At 31.4% G+C, this 24391-nt stretch overlaps 2 protein-coding genes across 14 annotated transcripts in view; one reads left to right on the top strand and one right to left on the bottom strand.

The window, feature by feature from the left end:
* Positions 1–10070, top strand: part of LOC134683087 (mediator of RNA polymerase II transcription subunit 25-like) — a 49860-nt gene extending 39790 nt beyond the window's left edge. For 8 of the 13 annotated variants that reach the window (XM_063542150.1, XM_063542163.1, XM_063542162.1 and 5 more), the window contains 5 exons: positions 523–567; positions 1250–1307; positions 2445–2483; positions 6941–7059; positions 8036–10070. In XM_063542150.1, coding sequence (XP_063398220.1) covers positions 523–567; positions 1250–1307; positions 2445–2483; positions 6941–7059; positions 8036–8236 — 462 coding nt within the window. In that variant the 3' untranslated portion in view covers positions 8237–10070. The remainder of the gene's footprint in view (positions 1–522; positions 568–1249; positions 1308–2444; positions 2484–6940; positions 7060–8035) is intronic. The other 5 variants (XM_063542154.1, XM_063542153.1, XM_063542156.1 and 2 more) reach the window with 3 other exon arrangements.
* A 4871-nt stretch (positions 10071–14941) lies between these two features.
* Positions 14942–20742, bottom strand: LOC134683086 (uncharacterized). The gene is made up of 3 exons (XM_063542149.1): positions 20607–20742; positions 19337–19450; positions 14942–16126 (listed from the first exon to the last, which is right to left on the bottom strand). Exons 2-3 carry the CDS (start codon positions 19390–19392, stop codon positions 15307–15309), a joined length of 876 nt encoding a protein of 291 aa, XP_063398219.1. The 5' UTR covers positions 19393–19450; positions 20607–20742; the 3' UTR covers positions 14942–15306.
* Between the last annotated feature and the right edge of the window lie 3649 nt (positions 20743–24391).

Below are 24391 nucleotides of genomic sequence, written 5' to 3'. Positions count from 1 at the left end.
CACCTCAGTTTGTAATAGTTATTTATGACCACCAGCAAATCACCAGAAAATATATGCTAATATTAAATTAAATAAAGATAGTTACATTTGAAAAGGTTTAAATCATAATCTATCACATAATTTACTCGGAGAGAATTTTTTCTGAGTTCTATTTAGGTGTTAAAGATTGTTTTTTTCATACTTCAAAATTCATCATTTTGCTGAACTGGGGCCTCGGTTGCCAAGTGGTTTAAGTTGTTCTACTGTAATCACTAGCTGAGGTTGTGGGTTTGAACCCATGACAACGTTCTTAATTGACTAGTCAAAGTTCATGGTTTTTTCAACACTCCACCAATAAAATCTGACCACCAAAAATAGCCCCAAAATGACGCATAAAAGTGGGGTTAAAACACCAACAAACAATAAATTTTCTGAACTAAACATTGAATCTATGTACAGTTTCTTATCAGTACTAAATGATCTGATTGCTATTTGTTCTGAGGATGAACTATATAATGTGACAATAATTGTTTATTTTACTAGATGCCACAGGCTGGGAACATGCAGCAACTTCAGCAACAGGCAATGGTAATTATTTAATAAAAATATAGCTTTAATACTCGGTTCTCATTATTGATGTTATGCTATGAGTTAACCAAAAAAGTTTTTGTTTTGTATCAAATTTTATTACCGAAATCATAAATACACACATTATCACATTTTTAAGGGAATCATTGTATAGAAAAAAAAATTGAAGAATCAAAAACTTTGTTATTTACAAAATTTATGTATAATGCTGTATCCATGTAAATTTTCTCATTTAGACATTCCGGAATTATTATAGTTAAATACACATGTTAATTTTTCTTCACCAGGTATATAACAGATATTAGTCAGTCAGAATGATACAATTTAAACAACGTGCAAAGACAAAAATTACTTCATTGTCTTTCAAGTGGTACCCAACACCTTGACTAATATTAATTTGGCTTTTTTGATATTCATAACATTTAGACAAAATGTTAACTTTGACCCTTTGACAAAAAATATGAAAATTACCAAAAGTTCGAAACCAACCACTTTATCAGAAATTATTCATTGGTTATAAAGCAGTTTCACAAATACTTATTTTGATCATTGAGAAAACTTAATATTTCCTTTACAATACAATGTGATTGAAATAATTAGCTGATTTTTACAGAGTTATTTCCCTGTAGTACTAGTGTTAGGGACCACCTTAGTATTAAAGTCTTTTTTTTTTTTTTTATAGCAGCAAAAGATCCAGCAAGCAAAGTTACAAGAACAACAAAAACAACAACAGTTATTAGGTAAGTTGGTGTCTGCTTAAAATCTTTGCTGTGTATTTTATTATATTGAAATTAACATTTTATTGTTTATGCTTCATTTTAACTTCTGTTTTTAAGATGTGTTAAAATAAGTTTTGGAATGAGCTTGTTACAATTTTCTATTAATTTTTCTATTTCAAAATGTTTATTAGCCCAGCATTTCTAAAAGGCCATGTGATCAAATACCATTATTTGGTACCCATTTTATAAACATTTAAACATTCAATTTTTGTGGGTAAAATTATTAGCAAAAACAATTTGTAGAAAAGATCATGTACATAAATGCCTAAATGAGTTTTAAAAATCTTCGTAAGCATTCTTGAATGAGTTTGGAAAATTTGAAAAATTCTTCTCTAAACTTGAAAACTAAATCATTTTAAAGTTGACTTTATGCATGGCCTCTATACTCTATCATGTCATGCTTATTATGTGGAAATCAGCAGCAATGAAAGTACACACTACATTGCATTGAGATTAAGGAGAATCACATTTGATTTGTAACAATACCTTGCTTCATCATAGCTACTTGTAAGGAATAATTTATGGATATTAGAAAAATCCACTTTCATTTTGATCAAGAAAATTGAAGCATTTTTGCTTCAATACAGCATTCTGGTCAAATTCTCACATAACTCCTTTAATATTGAAGTTATATTGCCCAGGCCTGTAATAAAGATCCCCCTTTTTCTATTGATAGAAGCTTTAGATAGCGGCTTGCCTTTTAATGCTAATTTTTACAACTTATTTTTGCATTTTTGTTTTTTATCTTGATAACTATTCTTGATACAAGTACAGTATAATGATAGAAAGTTTAAAAAATCAAAATGACCAGCAGGACTTTTACCAATACATCTCTTTAGAGTTGTTAGAATAGAATATGAATAGAGATATGATTAGAATTTAAGATTTGATAGAGGGAGAAGTGATTTATTTTTTATTATTTACTACATTTAAGCTTTTGATTTGAAATGTTAGACACCTTTCTCTGTTCTTCAACCCATAGAGATATTCAGTGTTTTAATTTCATCTATAAAACAGTAGTATTTTTGTTACATAACATCTATTTTTAGAATCCAACTTTTTTAACATTTTCTCTTATTTCCTGCTGTATCCTTTTAGATGAGATATATTTTGGTCCACCACCAAATATGTATAGTGGTAGGTACATTGTCGCTATGGTGATGGCTATCCCATGATGCATGGCAAGCATCCCTTACTATGCTAAATGGTTGGTGCATGACATTTTATTTCAGATCATTCTAAAAATACAATCATATTGGAGATATGGCTTTTGGATGTGGAAATTGTATGTTACAAGTTACCTCCTTTTCTTCTGTTAATTTTAAATATAGGGGACATTGGTTATTAATTATAGTTAGATGGGTTCTTTTCTATGTATGCTAATGTGAATTAAGCATATGATAAAACAGGTTCTTTACTGTATATGCTAATGTGAATTAAACTTTTGATAAAACAGGTTCTTTACTATGTATGCTAACGTGAATTAAACATATGATAAAAAAGGTTCGTTACTGTGTATGCAAACAGGAAATAAACATATGATAAAACAGGTTCTTTTCTATGTATGCTAACGTGAATTAAACATATGATAAAACAGGTTCTTTTCTATGTATGCTAACGTGAATTAAACATATGATAAAACAGGTTCTTTTCTATGTATGCTTACGTGAATTAAACATATGATAAAACAGGTTCTTTTCTATGTATGCTTACGTGAATTAAACATATGATAAAACAGGTTCTTTTCTATGTATGCTAACGTGAATTAAACCTGATAAAACAGGTTCTTTTCTATGTATGCTAACGTGAATTAAACATCTGATAAAACAGGTTCTTTTCTATGTATGGTAACGTGAATTAAACATATGATGAAACAGGTTCTTTATTGTGTATGCTAACGTGAATTTAACATATGATAAAACAGGTTCTTTTCTATGTATGCTAACGTGAATTAAACACAAGATGAAAAAGTTTCTTTACTGTATATGCTAACGTGAATTAAACATATGATGAAAAAGTTTCTTTACTATGTATGCTAACGTGAATTAAACATATGCTAACGTGAATTAAACATATGATGAAAAAGTTGTTTTACTACGTATGCTAACATGAATTAAACATATGATGAAAAAGTTTCTTTACTACGTATGCTAACGTTAATTAAACATATGATAAAAAAGTTTCTTTACTATGTATACAAACGTGAATTAAACATATGATAAAAAAGTTTATACTATGTATGCTAACGTGAATTAAACATATGATGAAAAAGTTTCTTTACTACGTATGCTAACGTGAATTAAAAATATGATAAGAAAGTTTCTTTACTATGTATGCTAACGGGAAATGAACATATGATGAAAAAGTTTCTTTACTATGTATGCTAATGTGAATTAAACATATGATAAAAAAGTTTCTTTACTATGTATGCTAACGGGAATTAAACATATGATAAAAAAGTTTCTTAACTACGTATGCTAACGTGAATTAAACATATGATAAAAAAGTTTCTTTACTATGTATGCTAACGTTAATTAAACATATGATAAAAAAGTTTCTTTACTATGTATGCTAATGTGAATTAAACATATGATAAAAAAGTTTCTTTACTATGTCATGTTATGTATGCTAACGTGAATTAAACATATGATAAAAAAGTTTCTTTACTATGTATGCTAACGTGAATTAAACATATGATGAAAAAGTTTCTTTACTATTTATGCTAACGTGAATTAAACATATGATAAAAAAGTTTCTTTACTATGTATGCTAACGTGAATTAAACATATGATGAAAAAGTTTCTTTACTACGTAAGCTAACGGGAAATAAACAAATAATAAACAAGGCTCTGTATTGTGTATGCTAATGTCAAATGTGAAATACTGTAAATTCAGAAAGTATTGCATGTATAAATTTATTATTGTGATTTTTGTGAAAACTGAACATAAAAGCAAGTTTAATAATGAAGATTTTAGAGAGAGCTACTTTCAGGTATATGTATATAATAATTCAGAAAGCAACTTCTTATTATTGCGATACTCAAGCAGTCGCATTATTGGCATTAACAAACAATTTTTGAATTTACAGTACACAATTGATGAACTATTTTCAATAAACTATTGTCCTGTTACTCAATGATAAATTTTCTTCCTTACATAATTGTCATATTTTAATTAATTCGTGAATAAAACCCATTAGAACCCCAAAGTGAGAACAATTGGGATTCATTCCCTTTGGAAAGTACTTTCACTTCTGTTTTTAAAGAAAATAATTAAAATGACTATAATGTAAGAACAGTTAAAATAAAATTTAAAAAGTCAGTCAATATATGATGTTGATGTAACGGAGTTATCAATATATTTATAAATGGGATCATATAATGATGTCAGTATGTTGAAATAGGAAGGCAAGCAATATTTTATAACAAAGATACCATATTCTGTTTTAAGTCTTAAGTTAAATCTTATACTATTTGCTTACCCTCCCTCATATCATGTATATACAAGATGCTGTGGATAAAATTGCCTTTGGTACCAAATTTCGTGGACACAGGAAAGATAGTATTGTAATTTGGATATTTTATTTCATATGTTTACCAAAGTTTGCTTACAAAGCCAGATAAACAGTTACCCACTAAATCAAAGAAAATTGAAATCCCACAAATAATTGTGAACTCACAGTATTATGTATTTGTAATACACACAGGGGAATTAAATTTCATTCTTTTTATTGAATTTTTAAGCAGGATTGAATGAAGGAACTATTCCACAATGGTTGGAAGTATTTGTGAACATATTGAAGTTGTTAGCACTTTTCTACAATAACAAAAATATTTGATTGGTTCTAATCTATATGATAAAGTATATAAAGTGTCATAGACATATTTAGATCATGAATTGAATTTTGTAAGCAGAAGTATTTACTAACACTGTTTCAAATCTAAAATAATTAATTTTGGATGTAACACGTCTTCTGATTAGCTGAGGTTATTTTGTTATGAGCCCATACTCATAGACATAATATAGTCATGTGACCGTGACGTCATGAACGTTTTTTCATGGTTTTCTACAGTTTAAAATGGAATTTAGAATTAAATTATAAGAAATGACTATAATATTTTTCTGTCTATTCGAAATAACATAAAAAATGTGGTGCACAATGTTAAATAACCTGCTACCGGTGTTATTCAGTGTGCTCCAATTTTTTTATGTTATTTCTTCATAGACAGAAAAGATATTACAGTCATTCCTTAAATAAAGATCGTTAAACTTTACTGTAAGAAGTCATAGTTATATTTGATAGATTTATCTCTGTTTGCTCTCCATCTCTTAGGCATGAATCATATATGGTTTCTGTCTGTCCTTAGATCATTACACAATTATTAGACTTGCATATATCTATATATATGTTGTATTTGAATCAGCTTTAGGTCATCTGCAAACGTGTTGTAAACTATAGCACTCCTATATGTTGAGTCTGTAGACTTTTTGCATTTGTTTTAAAAATTAAAATTATCATGTCAAAACAAAATACATCATGTACATTTAAAAAGGATCATATAAATTATAATTGAAAAACTCCAATATCAAAAAATCTAAATTGTTTTTTTTTAATTTTAATACTAATCTTTAAAGCTCAGCCATAGTCATGATATTATTCAAGTTATTTTTTATTTCCAACAGGAGATTGTAAAAAATCTATAAAAATTTATATGAACTATACATGCCAGATAACTTGTTCAATTGTTATTAGGATTAAATGTAGAGTGGTTTTCATTACATCCCTAGATTGCAATCACTTTGTCCAATTATTTTCATCACCCTTTTCTTAGGAAATAACTGAACAGAATTACTTCACATTTGGTTTACAACTTGACAGTAATAATAGCTGCTACTACTGGAATACTAATAATTTAGTGACTTTGTATTTGGTTGACCAGTAGTTTGATAGTGCTTTTCAGATCTGTCAAACACAAAATTTCGGGTTGCTGTCAGATATTTAAAATTTTTCAAAATGTTAAATAAAAAAAAATATTTTAGTCACACTTTTCAGATACATGTACTTTGACTTAGGATTTAGATATGCTTTGCTCGACAACTAGTCGTACTATAGCCCGAGATTATTCTGGACGTCGACAGGCTGTTTTGCCAGACAAGTTTGGGCTGTGGTCCAGCTTGTCTGGCAAAAACAGCTGTTGGACATCAGAATAATCTTTGACTATGCATACAAGTGTAAACTCTTGGTTGACATACATAGTAAAAGTTTGTTACTTTGATAAGATGAGTATGTAAAGGATGATGAAAAAGAAGTAATCCCACCATAGCTTTAAGTATACTCAAGTATAATAGCATTTGATGTATATAACAATGTATCAAAATTCAGATTTTAATTAAAGAGTGCAAAAAAATTTTTTGACAAATATCTGTAATGTTTCATAATTTTCTCCTGTTATTTTTTTAGCATTAATTCAGATTAAAAAAAAACCTAAGGTTTGAAACAAATCTTAAATTTTGTATAAAACCGTATAACAAAAAAATTATATAATTTTGTCAAACATTTTTGAGTTCATCAAACCATCTTCCTTATTTTTCAGCACAACAAAGACTTCATCAACAAAGATTACAGCTTCAGCAACAGCAACAACAACAACAACAAGCAAATCAACAACAAGTCAGTAATCATCAACTTCAACAACTTTTGCTCAGTCAACAGGTAAATACCAACAACACTTGACTTGTCGATCAGCAAAACATTATTGTTATTACCTAATAATTACATTAGATGTATGTTTCATTATAATATTTTATTCTGATTGGCTAACTGCACATCAGGTGTCATTCCGTAAGCAATTGCATCACTTAATGAAACTCTTCATTCATGCTAACATGTGGTCCCACAATAAAATGCACAGGTGAATAGAATAATTTTTTTTTTATAAAATTCCTGTTTTCATGATCGTAGCTAAAAAATGTAATTATAAGTATTGAATGCTTCTTTTTGTAACTTCATAGGGTTGTAAAAGCGTTGACCGTGTGCTCATTTTTTTTACTGAAGCGCTTCCGCCCTTCATACAAAATGTATTTCGGTCAACGCTTATACACCTCAATGAATTTACAAAAAGAAGCATTCAATTCTTAACCCAATAATTGTATAGAAATTAAGTAATACATAAATTTTAACACCTGAGTCAATAGGAAATTAATTACAAGTCAGTTATCATCAACTACAACAACTACTGCTTATTCAACATATGTAAGTATTGACATCTATAGTATAATCAGTCAGTAATCCACTACAACTATTTCTTATTGAAAATATACTCCGGTTAGTAACAAATAGACAATCAACAAGTCAGTAAGAACTATTTCTTAGTCAAATGTATTCAGGCACTTATACCACATCTTCTTATTCATAGTTATAACAAGAGCAGACCAACAAGTCAGTTAATGTCAATTACAACATATATTTTTTTCTATATTTAAAAAACTTCAATAGGGAACATACATTTTCTTGTCTAAAGTTATTCTGGTTAATTGGTAGCTACAAAAGCCAAACAATAAGTGAGTGTTCAACTACATCTTCTTCTTTGTCAACTTGCAAGTAACAGCTGCTTTTTGTGGGGGATAGTTTTAACCTGCTAGATGATATGAGTCAGTAAGATTTTTAATTTTCAATTTGATTATTACAGCAACAAGGCCAGCAGATTCGGCAGCCACCGATGATGATGCAGCAACAGCTCCGAGGACCCAATCCCCAGGGTCAACAGAATGTGATGGGAGGGGCACAACAGATGATGCCTAACTCAATGCAGATGGGTCAGCAAGGTCAAGTCATGGGTCAAGGTCAATCAAACTTATTAGACAGTTTCGACTTCAATGATTTAATTTAAAGACTTGTATTCTGTTATTATGGAGGAAGAAAATATTCAGAATGAGATTACATATCTTGTGAGGTAGAAGTGCAATTTAACATTTTTCTTAAAAGATTTTATAATGACCAAGAAAATAAATGTTTTTGTCATTTTATAGATTTGTGCAAGTATTTAATATTTATTTGTATGAAATTTTTATCAAATATCATTAATTGCCTTAGAACAACAATGCTTTCTTATGAAGGTATTTTATTATAGGTGAGTGTAAGATTATCTGGTTTCTAAGTTGTTCCAGACAAAACGATAAGTTGTTATACAATATTAAGCCAAAGAAAAGTCATCAGTCATTCATAGTTTTGCCTAACAACGAAGCTGTCACCATTCAAAGAAATCATTTCTTTTGTCAGGTATTATTATTGTCTTGTTTCATACTTTATTTCAATCATCTCCTGCTTAAAAATGACATGACAAAATTTCCCCCAAACTACAGGACGTGACATGATGACGTGTACCAGATTTTTAAATTTTTGAGGTTTCCCAGGCGTGGATCCAGAGGGTGTTGAAACCCCCCTTTTTTTTTGGACGATCAATGCATTTGAATGGGGACATGTAGTTGGAACCCCCCCTTTTTAAAATGGCTGGATCCGCCCGTTTCCCATTCCAAGACAGTGACGACCAATTTTACTTATACTATATGGAGACACATGCATTCTTTGATAGACTTGTACACATTGTCAATTTTTTACATGAAAATGTTTGACCCTTCTATTCCTGCGATATGGTCTTGATGTTATCACACAATGAACATAGAGTGTTTTTTAAAGGATGAAATTAAAGGACATTTGAATATCTAGAAAAATCAAACATTTAACATTGTCTCTATTATAATTCATATTCCACTCCTTATTTCATCATTCATAGATTGTTGTTTATCTTGTGTTGTATTTGGTGAAAGTACTGAAACAATTAAACAAGTTCTGTTCAAATATGCTGACTATTTATTATTTATTTATTATTTTTGTAAAATGAAATGCCTTTCATAAGAATTACATATTTTTATTCTAGCTCATTACATAAAAAAATCATTTATCTATCATATGAATTTAATTTTGAATCATTATTACACGGAATTGTGTACTGTAAATTCAGAAATTATTGCAAGCATTTATTATTGCGATTTTGTCATTTTAGACTTAAATGCAATTTTAATTTTTACTATTTTGAAAAAAATCCTGTTAAATTCATATAAAATATTTCAAAATGCAAGTTTAAATTATTACGTTTTGCAACTCAGTCCATTTTACGCATTAATAAAAACCTTGCATTAATTTCTGAATTTACAGTATGTTAAATAGTTCCTTCATAGTTTATCTTGCCACAGTAACTGATATTTATTTTGTAGACCCACCTTGTTCTTGAAGAAAATACAGTATTTGTTTACAAGAGTTATGATGCACATAAAGTGATAAAAGGATATAGTTATCTTTTCAGATAACTATATGATCAATAATATTTTTACCCTGTATATTGTCAGTTTACATTGTCAACACTGTAATATGTTGGTTTACATTGTCAATACTGTATTTTGTCAGATTACATTGTGAACTTTGTATTTTTTAAGCTGACATTGTTAACATTATATTTTGTCAGTACATTGTTAACACTGTAATTTTTCCTGACATTGTTACAGTATTTTTTTAGTTGACAGTACACACATTACATTTTGTATACATTTGTACATGTTATTTATGTCATCTCATGCAGTTGTTTTATATTGTTGATTGCTATATTTGTTAAAGTGCTTTAAAATAAACTTGTTGTACATTCGAACAATTAAATTTGTTAGCTTTTATTTAAGAATTAGTGTTTTAATTTTTTAGTGCATAAAACACGAAGAGGCAAGATTCCTGCTGTTTATAAGTTACTGCTTATATATAGATATAAGAAGATGTAAGATATGGTATGAGTGCTTATGATACAACTCTCTATCAAAGTCGCAATTAGTTAAAAGTAAGCCATTAAAGGTCAATATACAGCCTTCAAAACTAAGCATTGACCTCCACAGAAAAGCATGCAATTAAGGACTCCCAAAATGACTGATGTAAAACCAACAATCTATCTATATAAAAAAAACAATGAAAAACACTTTTGAACCACACCAACAAACGACAACAGGTGTAAAGAAATGCAGCAGATTTAAATGTTTTAACAGACGCAAACCTTCATTCTAACCTGAGGTAGTGGTGTAACATTGCAATATAGAAAGACATTACATATGTTATAAAATATCTATTAAAATTACTTAACTCAATCAAAAACACATATCATTAAAAGCAAGTAAACATACACTGTACCAATAAATATATATTTTTATACGACCGCAAATTTTGAAAAAATTGTCGTCGTCGTCCGAATACTTTTAGTTTTCGCACTCTAACTTTAGTAAAAGTGAATAGAAATCTATGAAATTTTAACACAAGGTTTATGACCATAAAAGGAAGGCTGGTATTGATTTTGGGAGTTTTGGTCCCAACATTTTAGGAATTAGGGGCCAAAAAGGGCCCAAATAAGCATGTTCTTGGTTTTCGCACTATAACTTTAGTTCAGGTTAATAGAAATCTATGAAATTTTGACACAAGGTTTATGACCACAAAAGAAAGGTTGGGATTGATTTTTGGAGTTTTTGTTTCAACAGTTTAGGAATTAGGGGCCAAAAAAGGGCTCAAATAAGCATTATTCTTGGTTTTCGCACAATAACTTTAGTTAAAGTAAATAGAAATCAATGAAATTTAAACACAATGTTTATGACCACAAAAGGAAGGTTGGTATTGATTTTGGGAGTTTTGGTCCCAACAGTTTAGGAATTAGGGGCCAAAAAGGGACCCAAATAAGCATTTTTCTTGGTTTTCGCACCATAGCGTTAGTATAAGTAAATAGAAATCTATGAAATTTAAACACAAGGTTTATGACTATAAAAGGAAGGTTGGTATTGATTTTGGGAGTTTTGGTCTCAACAGTTAAGGAAAAAGGGGCCCAAAGGGTCCAAAATTAAACTTTGTTTGATTTCATCAAAATTGAATAATTGGGGTTCTTTAATATGCCGAATCTAACTGTGTATGTAGATTCTTAATTTTTGGTCCCGTTTTCAAATTGGTCTACATTAAGGTCCAAAGGGTCCAAAATTAAACTTAGTTTGATTTTAACAAAAATTGAAACCTTGGGGTTCTTTGATATGCTGAATCTAAAAATGTACTTAGATTTTTGATTATTGGCCCAGTTTTCAAGTTGGCCCAAATCGAGGTCCAAAATTAAACATTGTTTGATTTCATCAAAAATTGAATAATTGGGGTTCTTTGATATGCCAAATCTAACTGTGTGTGTAGATTCTTAATTTTTGGTCCAGTTTTAAAATTGGTCTAAATTAAAGTGCAAAGGGTCCAAAATTAAACTAAGTTTGATTTTAACAAAAATTAAATTCTTGGGCCTCTTTGATATGCTGAATCTAAACATGTACTTAGATTTTTTATTATGGGCCCAGTTTTCAAGTTGGTCCAAATCAGGATCTAAAAATTATTATATTAAGTATTGTGCAATACAAGTCTTTTCAATTGCACAGTATTGTGCAATGGCAAGAAATATCTAATTTCGCAATATTGTGAAATAGCAATTTTTTTTTAATTAAAAGTTATCTTTCTTTGTCCAGTATAGTAAGCAAGAAATATCTGCAAGAATTTTTTTTAATTGGAGTTATCTTTCTTTGTCCAGAATCAACTTAAATCTTTGTTATATACAATATACAATGTATATTCACTTTTTACTACCAACTGATAAATTTAGATAATCTTTACCATTCAGTGATAACAAGCAGTTTTTTTACATCTTAATATTTTATGATGTATTTAAATGAGTAGTAATTGTTGCAAACTCCATTAGAATATTTTAATTGAAATTAGTTTTGGAATAAGGGAAAGGGGGATGTGATTAAAAAATTGGGTTCAATTTTTCTCATTTGAAATTTCATAAATAAAAAGAAAATTTCATCAAACATTTTTTTGAGAGGATTAATATTCAACAGCATAGTTAATTGCTCTAAGAGAAAACAAAAATTTTAAGTTCATTTGAATACATTCATTCTGTGTCAGAAACCTATGCTGTGTCAACTATTTAATCACAATCCAAATTTAGAGCGGAATCCAGCTTGAATGTTGTGTCCATACTTGCCCCAACCGTTCCGGGTTCAACCTCTGCGGTCGTATAAAGCTACGCCCTGCGGAGCATCTGGTTTTTAAATACTCTTAACAAGAACTTTTGAAACAGTTATTCCACCTAGGGTGTAACTGAATACGTTGCACATTTCAAAAATATTTCCTCAAAACAAGCTGAACCAATACTTAATTTGGAATCACAATCAGATGTCTGTATAGATTTTTAATCTTCAACAAGACAAACCACAACATTGCTTACTTCACAAAAGTTACAAATTATCTAAAATATCATCCTCTGAAAACTGATTGTCGTCGTGCTCTTTCATCGTACTTAATATTTGTGTAAAGAAAAAAATCTGATAAGAGTTTACATAAGATTGATAAATTTAGTTGTGTACCAATTATTACTACACCATAACATTTTCATGTAAACTATGTGTTAAAGGTGAATGGCTAAGGATGACATGTAATAAGATAGGTTTCTTTTTTCCTAAGTGAAGACTCAAAACAAAATCTATAAAAAATGTACATGTATGCGGAATATTTTTATTTCAAAGTGAGGGCCACAATCATATGATATTCGTCAATGATTCAGGTGAATCAAAGTAAAGTAAGTAACACTTAGCAATTGTTTGCTTAAAACAACCAAGAGCATATTTTCCACTTTTTAGCTCACCTGACCTGAAAGGTCAATTGAGCTTTTCTGATCACTTGTCGTCCGTCATCTGTAAACTTTTACAAAAATCTTCTCTGAAACTACTGGGCCAAATTCAACCAAATTTGGCCACAATCATCATGCATTGGGGTATCTAGTTTAATAAATGTGTGGCGTGATCCTGCCATCCCACCAAGATGGCCGCCATGCCTAAAAAAGTTATCAAAGGTACCAGGATTATAATTTAGTACGCCAGATGCGCGTTTCGTCTACATAAGACTCATCAGTGACACTCATATCAAAATATTTGTTAAGAAAAACAGGTAAATAGTTGAAGAGCATTTAGGATCCAAAGTTTCAAAAATTTGTGCCAAATACGGCTAAGTTAATCTATGCCTTGGATAAGAAAATCCTTAGTTTTCAAAAAATTCTAAGTTTTGTAAACAGGTAATTTATAAAAACGACCACATTATTGATATTCATGTCAGCACCAAAGTGTTGACTACACTGCTGGTGATACCCTCGGGGTCGAAACGTCCACCAGCAGTGGCATCGACCCAGTGGTGTAAAAGTTATCAAAGGTACCAGGATCATAAAATAGTACGTCAGATGCGCGTTTTGTCTACATAAGACTCATCAGTGACGCTCATATCAACGTATTTGTAAAGCCAAACAGGTAAATAGCTGAAGAGCATTTAGGATCCAAAGTTCTATACAAGACAAGACAAGACAATTTATTACAACTTAGGCACACGTATGGTGTTACAAAGTTGTGCCAAATACGGCTAAGTTCCATTAAAACGTTTAATCCCGCTGCAAATGTTTGCACCTGTCCAAAGTCAGGAATCTGATGTACAGTAGTTGTCGTTTGTTTATGTAATATATACGTGTTTCTCGTTTCTCGTTTTGTTTAATATATAGATTAGACCGTTGGTTTTCCCGTTTGAATGGTTTTACACTGGTAATTTTGGGGCCCTTTATAGCTTATTGTTCGGTGTGAGCCAAGGCACCTTGTTGAAGGCCGTACTTTAACCTATAATGGTTTACATTTTAAATTGTTATTTGGATGGAGAGTTGTCTCATTGGCACTCACACCACATCTTCCTATATCAAGTTAATCTATTCTAAAAATAGAAAATAAGGCAAAATGGTAGATTTTGGCTTATATCTCTGATACCATAACATGTAGAGCAAAATTGACTGGGATAAATTGTTTATCAGGTCAAGATCTATCTGCCCTGTCTTCAGACAAATCAGTCAACCTGTTGTTGGGTTGCTGCCCCAGAATTGGTAATTTTAAGGAAATTTTGCAGTTTTTGGTTGTTATCTTGAATATTATTATAGATAAACTGTAAATAGCAATAATGTTCAGCAAAGTAAGATCTACAAATAAGTCAACATGACCAAAATTGTCAGTTGACCCATTAAGGAGTTATTGCCTTTTATAGTCATTTTTAACCATTTTCATAAATTTTTGTAAAATTTTAGAAAATATTTTCCACTGTAATTACTGGGCCAAGTTCATTATAGATAGAGATAATTGTAGCAAGAAGAATGTCCAGTAAAGTAAGATCTACAAACTCATCATGATCACCAAAACACAATTTTGTCATGAATTTATCTGTGTCCATTGTTTAATATGCACATAGACCAAGGTGAGCGACACAGACTCTTTAACAGTGTTAGGTATTTCAACGTTTTCTTTACGAATATAGTAATAGTATTTTTTTTAATGAAGAATAAACACCCAAACACCCCCCCCCCCCAACTGAAATAAAACTATTTACATTAAGTTGTTGAAAAAAATAAGTCATGATTAAAATTCATAATATTTTATTACATATTCCTTTGCTCAAGGATTCTTCAGATTCCTCTTACCTTTCAATAACAAAATCATTAAATTGAAAGTTTTATACTTTATGCCATCGAGTGCTCTTAAAACTATGGGAAATATATATGAATTAAGTTTCATGACAGTAATTTCGGAAAGATCCTCTTCATACTTGATGTGTTCGACGTAATATATCAATTTATGCTGTATACAAGAAGTCTGGCATCGGCATTTTCTAAATTAGTTGACTAATATGCAGTAAATAAGGATATAATAGAACCACTAACCGAAACCTTTTGTCTGAATGTACGAAAAAACTATAAAAAAGGTGTATTTTTAGTACCCTGCCGTTAGAAATCGCCTAAAGTACGTTAAGCGTCGTCTAGTAAAATGTCTTTCATTGTAGATCTGCCTCTGCTTCTATTGTTGATGAGCTTGACTCTATTTCACCAATCTCTGGCTGATTATGACTACCATTGTGATGGCAAACTCGAAATCCGTTGCTGAGAGTTATTTGTTTAGCCACTTCATTAACGGTAAACACGGGATTTGCAACAATAGAAACATTTTTCATTCCATTAATGAGATTTTCAATTTGCATGTTGTCTTCTATATTATCTTGTTGAAATTTCTTGTTAATAAGATTCATCTGTGATTCAGAAAAATCGAATTCTCTGATGTTTTCTGCTGTCTCTGTTCTCTTCTGCAAAACATTTAGTTTGTGTTCTATCTTTGATATATTCTCCTGAACGATTTGTTTGGAGGTTGAAAATGCTATTTCATATTTCTGTCTAACGTCACTTTCAAACTCATTTAGGAAAGTATCTACTCGGTGTCGGCCGATTATCATTTCGGTATGAAAGAGAGTTTTCTGTTTTTCCAAAGCTGAGATATTCCACTGGTTATTGAGTAAATCTGTTCTAACATTTTCAATCGTTGTCGTCATTGTTTTAATCGTCGTGCTCAAATCTTGGTTGATATCTTTTTTCTTCAAACAGTCCTCTTTTAACTGAACATTTCGCCAGTGAGAAATGGAATCTGCTAAACTTGAGCCTATCATGTGATAATCGTCTATCTTAAGCAATTTATGATCTTGGGTTGCTTTGAGAGCTTTATGATGACCGTAGCACGTCTGGCAAAGTAATTCAGGACAGCTGATACACCAGTAAACTGCATGGTTTTTGTTGTCTTGCTTATTGCACGGCAGGCAGAACTTTCTGTAAATATGAATAATAGTTAATATGTTAATACTGAGTTCGTCTATACTGTCCTCATCGACAAGATATAATGTTAGACGTATGTATGATATTCGGGGTTGGGGAAGGAAGATTTCTGGATTGATTATTTAATTTCATATGTTGCTACCGTTGCTCTTTATGCATTAGTAATGTCAGCTATTTTGAATTTTATATTAAAGAAATAAGTCATGGTGGGTTGAATTCATATAGATTCTAGCACGTTTTCGCCCTTTATGCTAAATAGTTTGCCTGATAGATGATAGCATCAGCTAATAGAAGGTAGCTATGTCCTTTTTTTCCGGATACTTTTGTTAATTTTTCATTTCAGTTTGTTTCTTTAAAAACAGAAAACATGATGTTGTTCATGTTTATCCGGTTTTAGCAAGGACGCTATCAATTATAAATTTACTGGAAACGTTTTGGGCATAGTAAAAATAAGTTAAAATAAAAACACCACTGCCCTAAATTAATGTTATAATTTCCCGCCTTTAAAATCAAACGATCAGGACATAGGTTAAATGAGCTTTGTGTATAATTGGATTGAAATATTGCCTTACGCATAAATTCTTGAAGTACCAACTTCAATTTATTTTTCTCCTGGCTTTATACCTTTCTATAACATGCCAATCTCCGTATTCACGAAAAATTGATAATTATAATGCAATCACATGTTCAAAAACAATCGAGACAAAATCATCTTAAAATGGTATCAAAATAGTACAAAATACTTGCTTTATAGAAATATTTTTCTTTTATTTCTTTTATCTGAACAGACAGTCTTTGAAATTGTTATATTCATGATATATTGCAGCACCCGGAGGTGGTGATCAGCTGGTTCATATATTGAATGTTCAAGTAACAAGAGCAGATTGGTGTTTTGAAATCTTTGAAGCCAAAAATAAGTATGATTTTGAAGTTCTAACCTCCTAAGGACTTAACGCACCAAAGAACAGGCAAAATTAGAAGACCACCAGAATGAGTCTTCAACGCATCGCGGAAATCCAGCACCCGGAAGTGGTCCTCAGATGGTTCCTAAATACAAATGTGTACTAGTTCAGTGAAAAATGCGGGAAAATGTGGCAGAGCTAGACATGTATTGTACATTATACCTCTAGCCAATGTAGAATAAAGAAACACATAGCAATACGCACAGTAAAACTCAGTTTAAAAGAAGTCCAACTCCGATGTCAGAATAGGTAACGAAAGAAACTAAGCGAAAATGACATTAACAAAGTAGATCTCAATACAACTATTGAACGATAACGTCTTCATCATATGAAAATCAAGTAAAATCCATCCCGTTAGGGGTTTAGTATATCATACGCTCATAAATTGTATGAGAAGAGCATAACTGTATCATGCCAACATCTAGATTAAAAATAGCCGTATCTACACCACCGATTAAAGACAAATCAGTTCAACGGGTGAAGTTTTGAAGCATGGTTGGACCTGGATATATAAAATTAAAATGCATTTTTAATTTTAGAACATCAAAACCGTTACTGGTTTTTGCGATGTCTTTTTCATTCCTGCAGAAGGTACAAATATCAACTTAGTTGAGAGAGATGTTTGAGAAGATCCCATCATATAAGAAATGTTGTGCAAACAATAGATGATCTAAACTGTGTAACTGAGTGAATCGTATCAACTGAAATCTATGTGATATCTAATTTCCCTGTCTTTAGCAAACTGGAAAAGCAATGAACAACAATATTCAGGTATCATTTTGATTTTCTGAAACATAAACTTTATCTGACTTTTATACATCTAGGTCCAGCCATGCTTTAACATTTTCATAGAACCATCGGTTTGACTTTATTCAGAGAAGATTTAGTGGTGAAAATACGGTCATATTTTACAATATTTTTGATGAACCTTACGATTCTGTTTTTTCCAACTTTCTTTTATTGTTATGCAGGAGAGATTAACATTTATTAGATTTCACTGATGACATCCGTGAAATTTCAGAAGGGATGATTTCAGTTTCACCACTTGGAACTCTTGCTTTATCAACTTCCGTGTAAGCAGCATTCCTCTATCAAGGATATCACAATAAGAAAATCAATATAAAAAAGAAGATGTGGTATGATTGCCAATGAGACAACTATCCACACAAGACCAAAATGACACAAACATTAACAACTATAGGTCACCGTACGGCCTTCAACAAATGAGCAAAGCCCATACCGCATAGTCAGCTATAAAAGGCCCCGATAAGACGATGTAAATAAATTCAAACGAGAAAACTAACGGCCTTATTTATGTAAAAAATGAACGAAAAACAAATATGTTACACATGAACAAACGACAACTACTGAATTACAGGCTCCTGACTTGGGACAGGCACATACATAAATAATGTGGCGGGGTTAAACATGTTAGCAAGCCTTTGATTATCAACTGGGAGATATATACTCTGAATGCAGGCGACTGAAATGTTGCTTCACAGAAATGGTAGGTTCACAATAGAAAAGCTGAAATCTTCTCTTTTTTTTTCAATTTGTTATCAATCGACCCTCGCTGTCAATTTCTAGATTCGGTAGGTAATAATCGTAAAAAAGGGGACGGGACTGAAGTTACGACAATTGGAACATATCTTCTATCATATTTAATAACTCGTGATAACTACTATATATTTAATAACTCGTGATAACTACTATATATTTAATAACTCGTGATAACTACTATATATTTAATAACTCGTGATAACTACTATATATGCTATAATACAGAAAGACAAAATAAATAAGAAATAATTCAAACAAGAAAATCAAAATGCCATATATTAGTAACAAATTGATAACGAAAAACAAATATGACAAACAAAAACAAAAATCAACAAATAACAGTCTTCTGAACACAATCCTAATGATGGTAATGTTGAGTTACATTGAAGAATTTAAACAATCTAAAGAGGCCATCTGACGGACGCCTCCGGGTGCGGGAATTTCTCGCTATATTGAAGACCTGTTGGTGACCTTCTGCTGTTGTCTTTTCTATGGTCTAGTTTTTGTTTCTTTGACACATTCCCCATTTCCATTTTCAATTTCATTTTATTGTACTTAATCTCTAATATAACAGTCATCCAATAGACCATTTAAAATGATTATGGATGATTGGTAGAATACTACAAAAGTTTAAGCAACGAACATCAAATCAATGTATCATAACACTAATTTTTACACTTACACATTATTTGAAGAAACAAAAGGGTCCACGTCTACAGCAGTATTACTATTACCCATATTAACTTCTGAAACACTAAATCCGCTTCAAAACCAGTTCTCACAATTGGAAGAAAATCTAGAATAAACATTGATAAAATTTTGTATATGTAATTTATTTTGCAAGCTAGATGTTATATTCCTATTTTTTCCTCGTCCTTGGGTTTGTATAGCATGGAGTATGTTTTTAAATCAACGAGAAGTAAAATATATAGTAGATAGATCCACTGTGAGTTATTCTGTCGTGCAAATTTTTCGGATAATTGTTAATTAAACCCAAATATAAGATATCTAAAAAAGTGTGATAGCTACATCCACAGTCGCTTGAATATTAGTGATATATGTATGGAAAAAACCATATAACAGTATTTAAAAAAAAATTCATACATATATCACTAAAATTCAAGCGACTGTGCTACATCCATTAATTAAAAAAAAGACATCTGAAAAAAAACCCTCATAGAAACCAGACCAATATGAGCACTGCTACATGTAATGAAATACTGTTACAATCGTAGAAAACGAACGTTTACCAGCCGAATACAAGCGGAATAAAATGAAAACAATGACAGTTTGGCAATTTCTGTATCACATAATAAAATTCGATAATTCTTTGGTAGGGGTGTGCCATTTTTGCCTTAAAAACGTACCCATTTTAATATAGCATTCACTGAAATTCGATACCTATAGTTATATAAAAATTTAAGAAAGAATTACCTATACTTATATACAATATTCAAAATATGACCCATATGCTTGTATAAGCACTAACTCATCATCACTCATAATTCATAAATATACCAGCTACCCGTAAGTTTTTATATATGAATTGACATCGTTTGGTGCACATATATTTTATAATGTAAGATTCTCAATTTAGCATATTTATATATGATGTGTAGATCATACCCCAAATCAATATAAAGTTATCAAACGTAAATGCATTTTAATATTAGGATGTCATTAAAAAGGAGGGTCATTCTTATATAAAATCTCGCAAAATTATGACCCATATTTTTGGCACATCCCCGTATACCCAATAATAGGAAGTTGACCCCCCGTGCCAGTGACGCTCGAATAAAAAATGTTACTATTATAAATTAAATGACACACGGAGATATTTATTACTGGTTATCAGTCATGCAGTGTCTATTTATAAATCATTATATATCTTTAAGTACACTTTCAAGATTTCATACATGTAAAGTTAAAATAAATATGTACCAGTAACCTACTTTGCTATTTTTGCGTTGCTGTAAAAATCTAATCCTTAAAGTTTGCAATATTCATGATAATGCATATATCTGATCCAGAAGTCAGTACGAAATGGCGGAGAGTCGTTGATCTAATCTTATTACACACTGACACGTTTTTTTATCTATCTATATCAATATTGGTTTCACATTATCAGCTATATCTTAACTGGACCCCTGCTGTTGTTTCAATCTTATCTACACAAACGTTTGTGTCGAAGTATCAATCAGCGGGTGGCCAGTTAAAGCTATATCCAAATGTCCGTACAAATTAATGAAAAGGGCAGTTGTTATCAATTAGTACGTTTCTATGCATGCACTAAAGTGTTCCTGTTGTTCCTTTGATAACCTCGTTTAGTTGCATGATGTGTTTCCAAAAGATTAGTTTATAACCTGGATTTGTTGTCTCTCAATTGATTTGTAACTTCAAACATCAGTATGCCTTTATTTAGTGTACAAACCGTATATAATATTGTGTTGTCGAGTTCAGAATTTCATTTTTATGAATCAGCAAATCAGAACACGTGTTAAAAAAAGTTTTTATGAGTGTAATAACACATTTTGTATAACCATAAACAGTGTTCAATTATTTACCCTGATGAATCTTCTAGCATTAGCATCAGCTGCACGAATAAGTGACCTACATAGCTTGTAAATAACATTTGAGTATTTAGGAGTTACACACAAACGTCAAACAAATTGTTAATACGATATAAGATATGGCACCATTCATAAATACTACACCAGAACCCAATCGACGTAGAAAGGAACAGTTCACATTATGGTTTGCCAGAATAAGCAAAACCCATATCGGATAGTAAGCTATAAAAATCCCCTAATTAACAAATATAAATCAATTCAAAAGAGAACCCTATCAGCCTATATAATGTGCACCTCAAACAACGAAAACAAATATGATGTAGATCAACTAACGCCAAACACCCAGGCACAGTGGGGTGTAACAGTACGACATAAAAACAAATTATACAAATAGTTGTAAAAAGTAAAATCACAAAAATACTTAACTCCGAAGAAAATTCAAGCCGGAAAGTCCCACATCAAATGGCATAATCAAAAACTCAAAGTTATCCATTGAATGGATGAAACAAAATGGACGAAAAATACCAGTGGACATTCATACTCGTTGATAAAAAATAAGCCGACAACGCAATGACTAAAGAAGAAAAACAGACAAATAATAGTACACATGACACCAAAATAGAAAGCTGAAGACTTAGCAACACGAACCAAACTAAACACTGGGGGTGATTTCAGGTGCTCCAGAAGGGTAAGCAGATCCTGCTCTACATTTGGCACCCGTCGTGTTGTATTAAAACCCCACATCTTCTTCTTTTTATATAAGGAACATTTTCGATATTATCTCAGAAAATATTATTCCATAACAGTCAACGAACCCGTGATGGCTTCTGTAAATTTTTTTGAACGGGTGATTTCAACTTCACCACTGGAACTCTTGGTTTATTAGCATCATTGTGAGTAGCAACCCTCTATAATGGAAATCATGACAGGCAATACTAGCCCGTGAATATCGTTCCAATTGGGAGATATATACTCTGTATGCAGGCACTGCTGGTAAGTTTCTACATAGAAATGTAAAGTTCACAATCTGGAATTTGCAACCATCCCTTTTGTCGTAAATAAAATTGAGAATGGAAATAGGGCATTTGTCAAATAGGCATCAACTAAACCATAGAACAGACAGCAGCAGAAGGTCACCAACTGGTCTTTAATGTAAAGTTTTGTTTTCAACCTACCCTTTCTGTCAATTTCCAGATGTAAGTCAAGCTATGAGGCTGACTTAACTCTATATGTCGTATCCTTTTCTGTAGATTGATGCGATTAACAGAGTCACGAAATTTTGAGTTATTTAGTGAGAGAACATCATTTATACAGCTGTCATATTCCAGACTTGGAACAGGCATTTTATTAGGTAGAAAAAGATGGATTTAACCTGGTTTTATTCGAGTTAAACCTCTCACGATGTGTGATAAAAACAAACAAACATAATTGGTAAAAATTTCAAAAATATGGGTACGGCAGTCAACATATTGTTATGAAATGTATCTAAATCACTATAATAACAAACCCATATGTTACAAAGAAGCACAAAAGGGCGTATACACAAAGCAAATTAGCAAAAATGAAAGACAAGGATAAAAAGGGTACCATAGAACAATAACACAATGATTGGAAGTACAGATCCCATCAAATGGATATCACCAAAAACTGACTAAGCAGTAAAAATAATATCCATAAAGACAAACGAAAGAATATATAACACGTAATTACAGGAACACTAGCTGTTAAATTCATGTTGATTTGATTTGATTTGACTTGTAGTGTTTTACGCCACTTTTAATCACCGCTTTTAGGCTATTTTATGGCGGCCAGTTTTTATTGGTTGCGGAGGGCGGAAGGCCCGAAAAAACCCACCGACCTTTGATAGAAAAACTGACAATCCAAGTCAATTAAGAGTCGGGTGCACCCGTACGAGCGGTATTATAAATCACAACATCAGTGATGACTGGCTAGTGATTACATGAGTAACTACTTAGACCACTCGGCCACCGTGACCCTGAATTCTTGTTCATTGATTTGACCCAAATCCTCATATTTGATTGATACCATAGTAAAACGTACATCCAAATTTGAATAAGTCTGTAGATTGATGCGATTAACAGAGTCACGAAATTTTGAGTTATTTAGTGAGAGAACATCATTTATACAGCTGTCATATTCCAGACTTGGAACAGGCATTTTATTAGGTAGAAAAAGATGGATTTAACCTGGTTTTATTCGAGTTAAACCTCTCACGATGTGTGATAAAAACAAACAAACATAATTGGTAAAAATTTCAAAAATATGGGTACGGCAGTCAACATATTGTTATGAAATGTATCTAAATCACTATAATAACAAACCCATATGTTACAAAGAAGCACAAAAGGGCGTATACACAAAGCAAATTAGCAAAAATGAAAGACAAGGATAAAAAGGGTACCATAGAACAATAACACAATGATTGGAAGTACAGATCCCATCAAATGGATATCACCAAAAACTGACTAAGCAGTAAAAATAATATCCATAAAGACAAACGAAAGAATATATAACACGTAATTACAGGAACACTAGCTGTTAAATTCATGTTGATTTGATTTGATTTGACTTGTAGTGTTTTACGCCACTTTTAATCACCGCTTTTAGGCTATTTTATGGCGGCCAGTTTTTATTGGTTGCGGAGGGCGGAAGGCCCGAAAAAACCCACCGACCTTTGATAGAAAAACTGACAATCCAAGTCAATTAAGAGTCGGGTGCACCCGTACGAGCGGTATTATAAATCACAACATCAGTGATGACTGGCTAGTGATTACATGAGTAACTACTTAGACCACTCGGCCACCGTGACCCTGAATTCTTGTTCATTGATTTGACCCAAATCCTCATATTTGATTGATACCATAGTAAAACGTACATCCAAATTTGAATAAGTCCGAAAGAAACAGTTAACAATGCATTTCTACAATTATATATATCAGCTGAAATGTCTTGCCTTCTTTACTAATCATTGATATTATGTTAGAAGTCCTAAATCTAGAGCTTTGTTACAACTGTCACCTTAACATTAACAAAGAAAACTAAACATTCACCAATGAACCATGAAAATGAGACCAAGGTCAAATGGACCTTGCCAGGCAGTCATATACAGCTTACAAATCTTTCGTACAACAAATATAGTTGACATA

This window comes from Mytilus trossulus, chromosome 9 (assembly GCF_036588685.1).
Source record: "Mytilus trossulus isolate FHL-02 chromosome 9, PNRI_Mtr1.1.1.hap1, whole genome shotgun sequence".
Classification (NCBI taxonomy): domain Eukaryota; kingdom Metazoa; phylum Mollusca; class Bivalvia; order Mytilida; family Mytilidae; genus Mytilus; species Mytilus trossulus.
The sequence above is the reverse complement of the archived record's forward strand: the minus strand, read 5'-3'. Positions and strand labels throughout refer to the sequence as shown.

Bases quoted from the DNA above. Each gene is read 5' to 3' on its own strand.
- LOC134683086 (XM_063542149.1), bottom strand. From the start codon at position 19,392: ATGGGTAATAGTAATACTGCTGTAGACGTGGACCCTTTTGTTTCTTCA. The intron at 16,127-19,336 runs GTAAGTGTAAAA...TCATATTTACAG, and splicing joins TTTGTTTCTTCAAATAATGT to AAAGTTCTGCCTGCCGTGCA.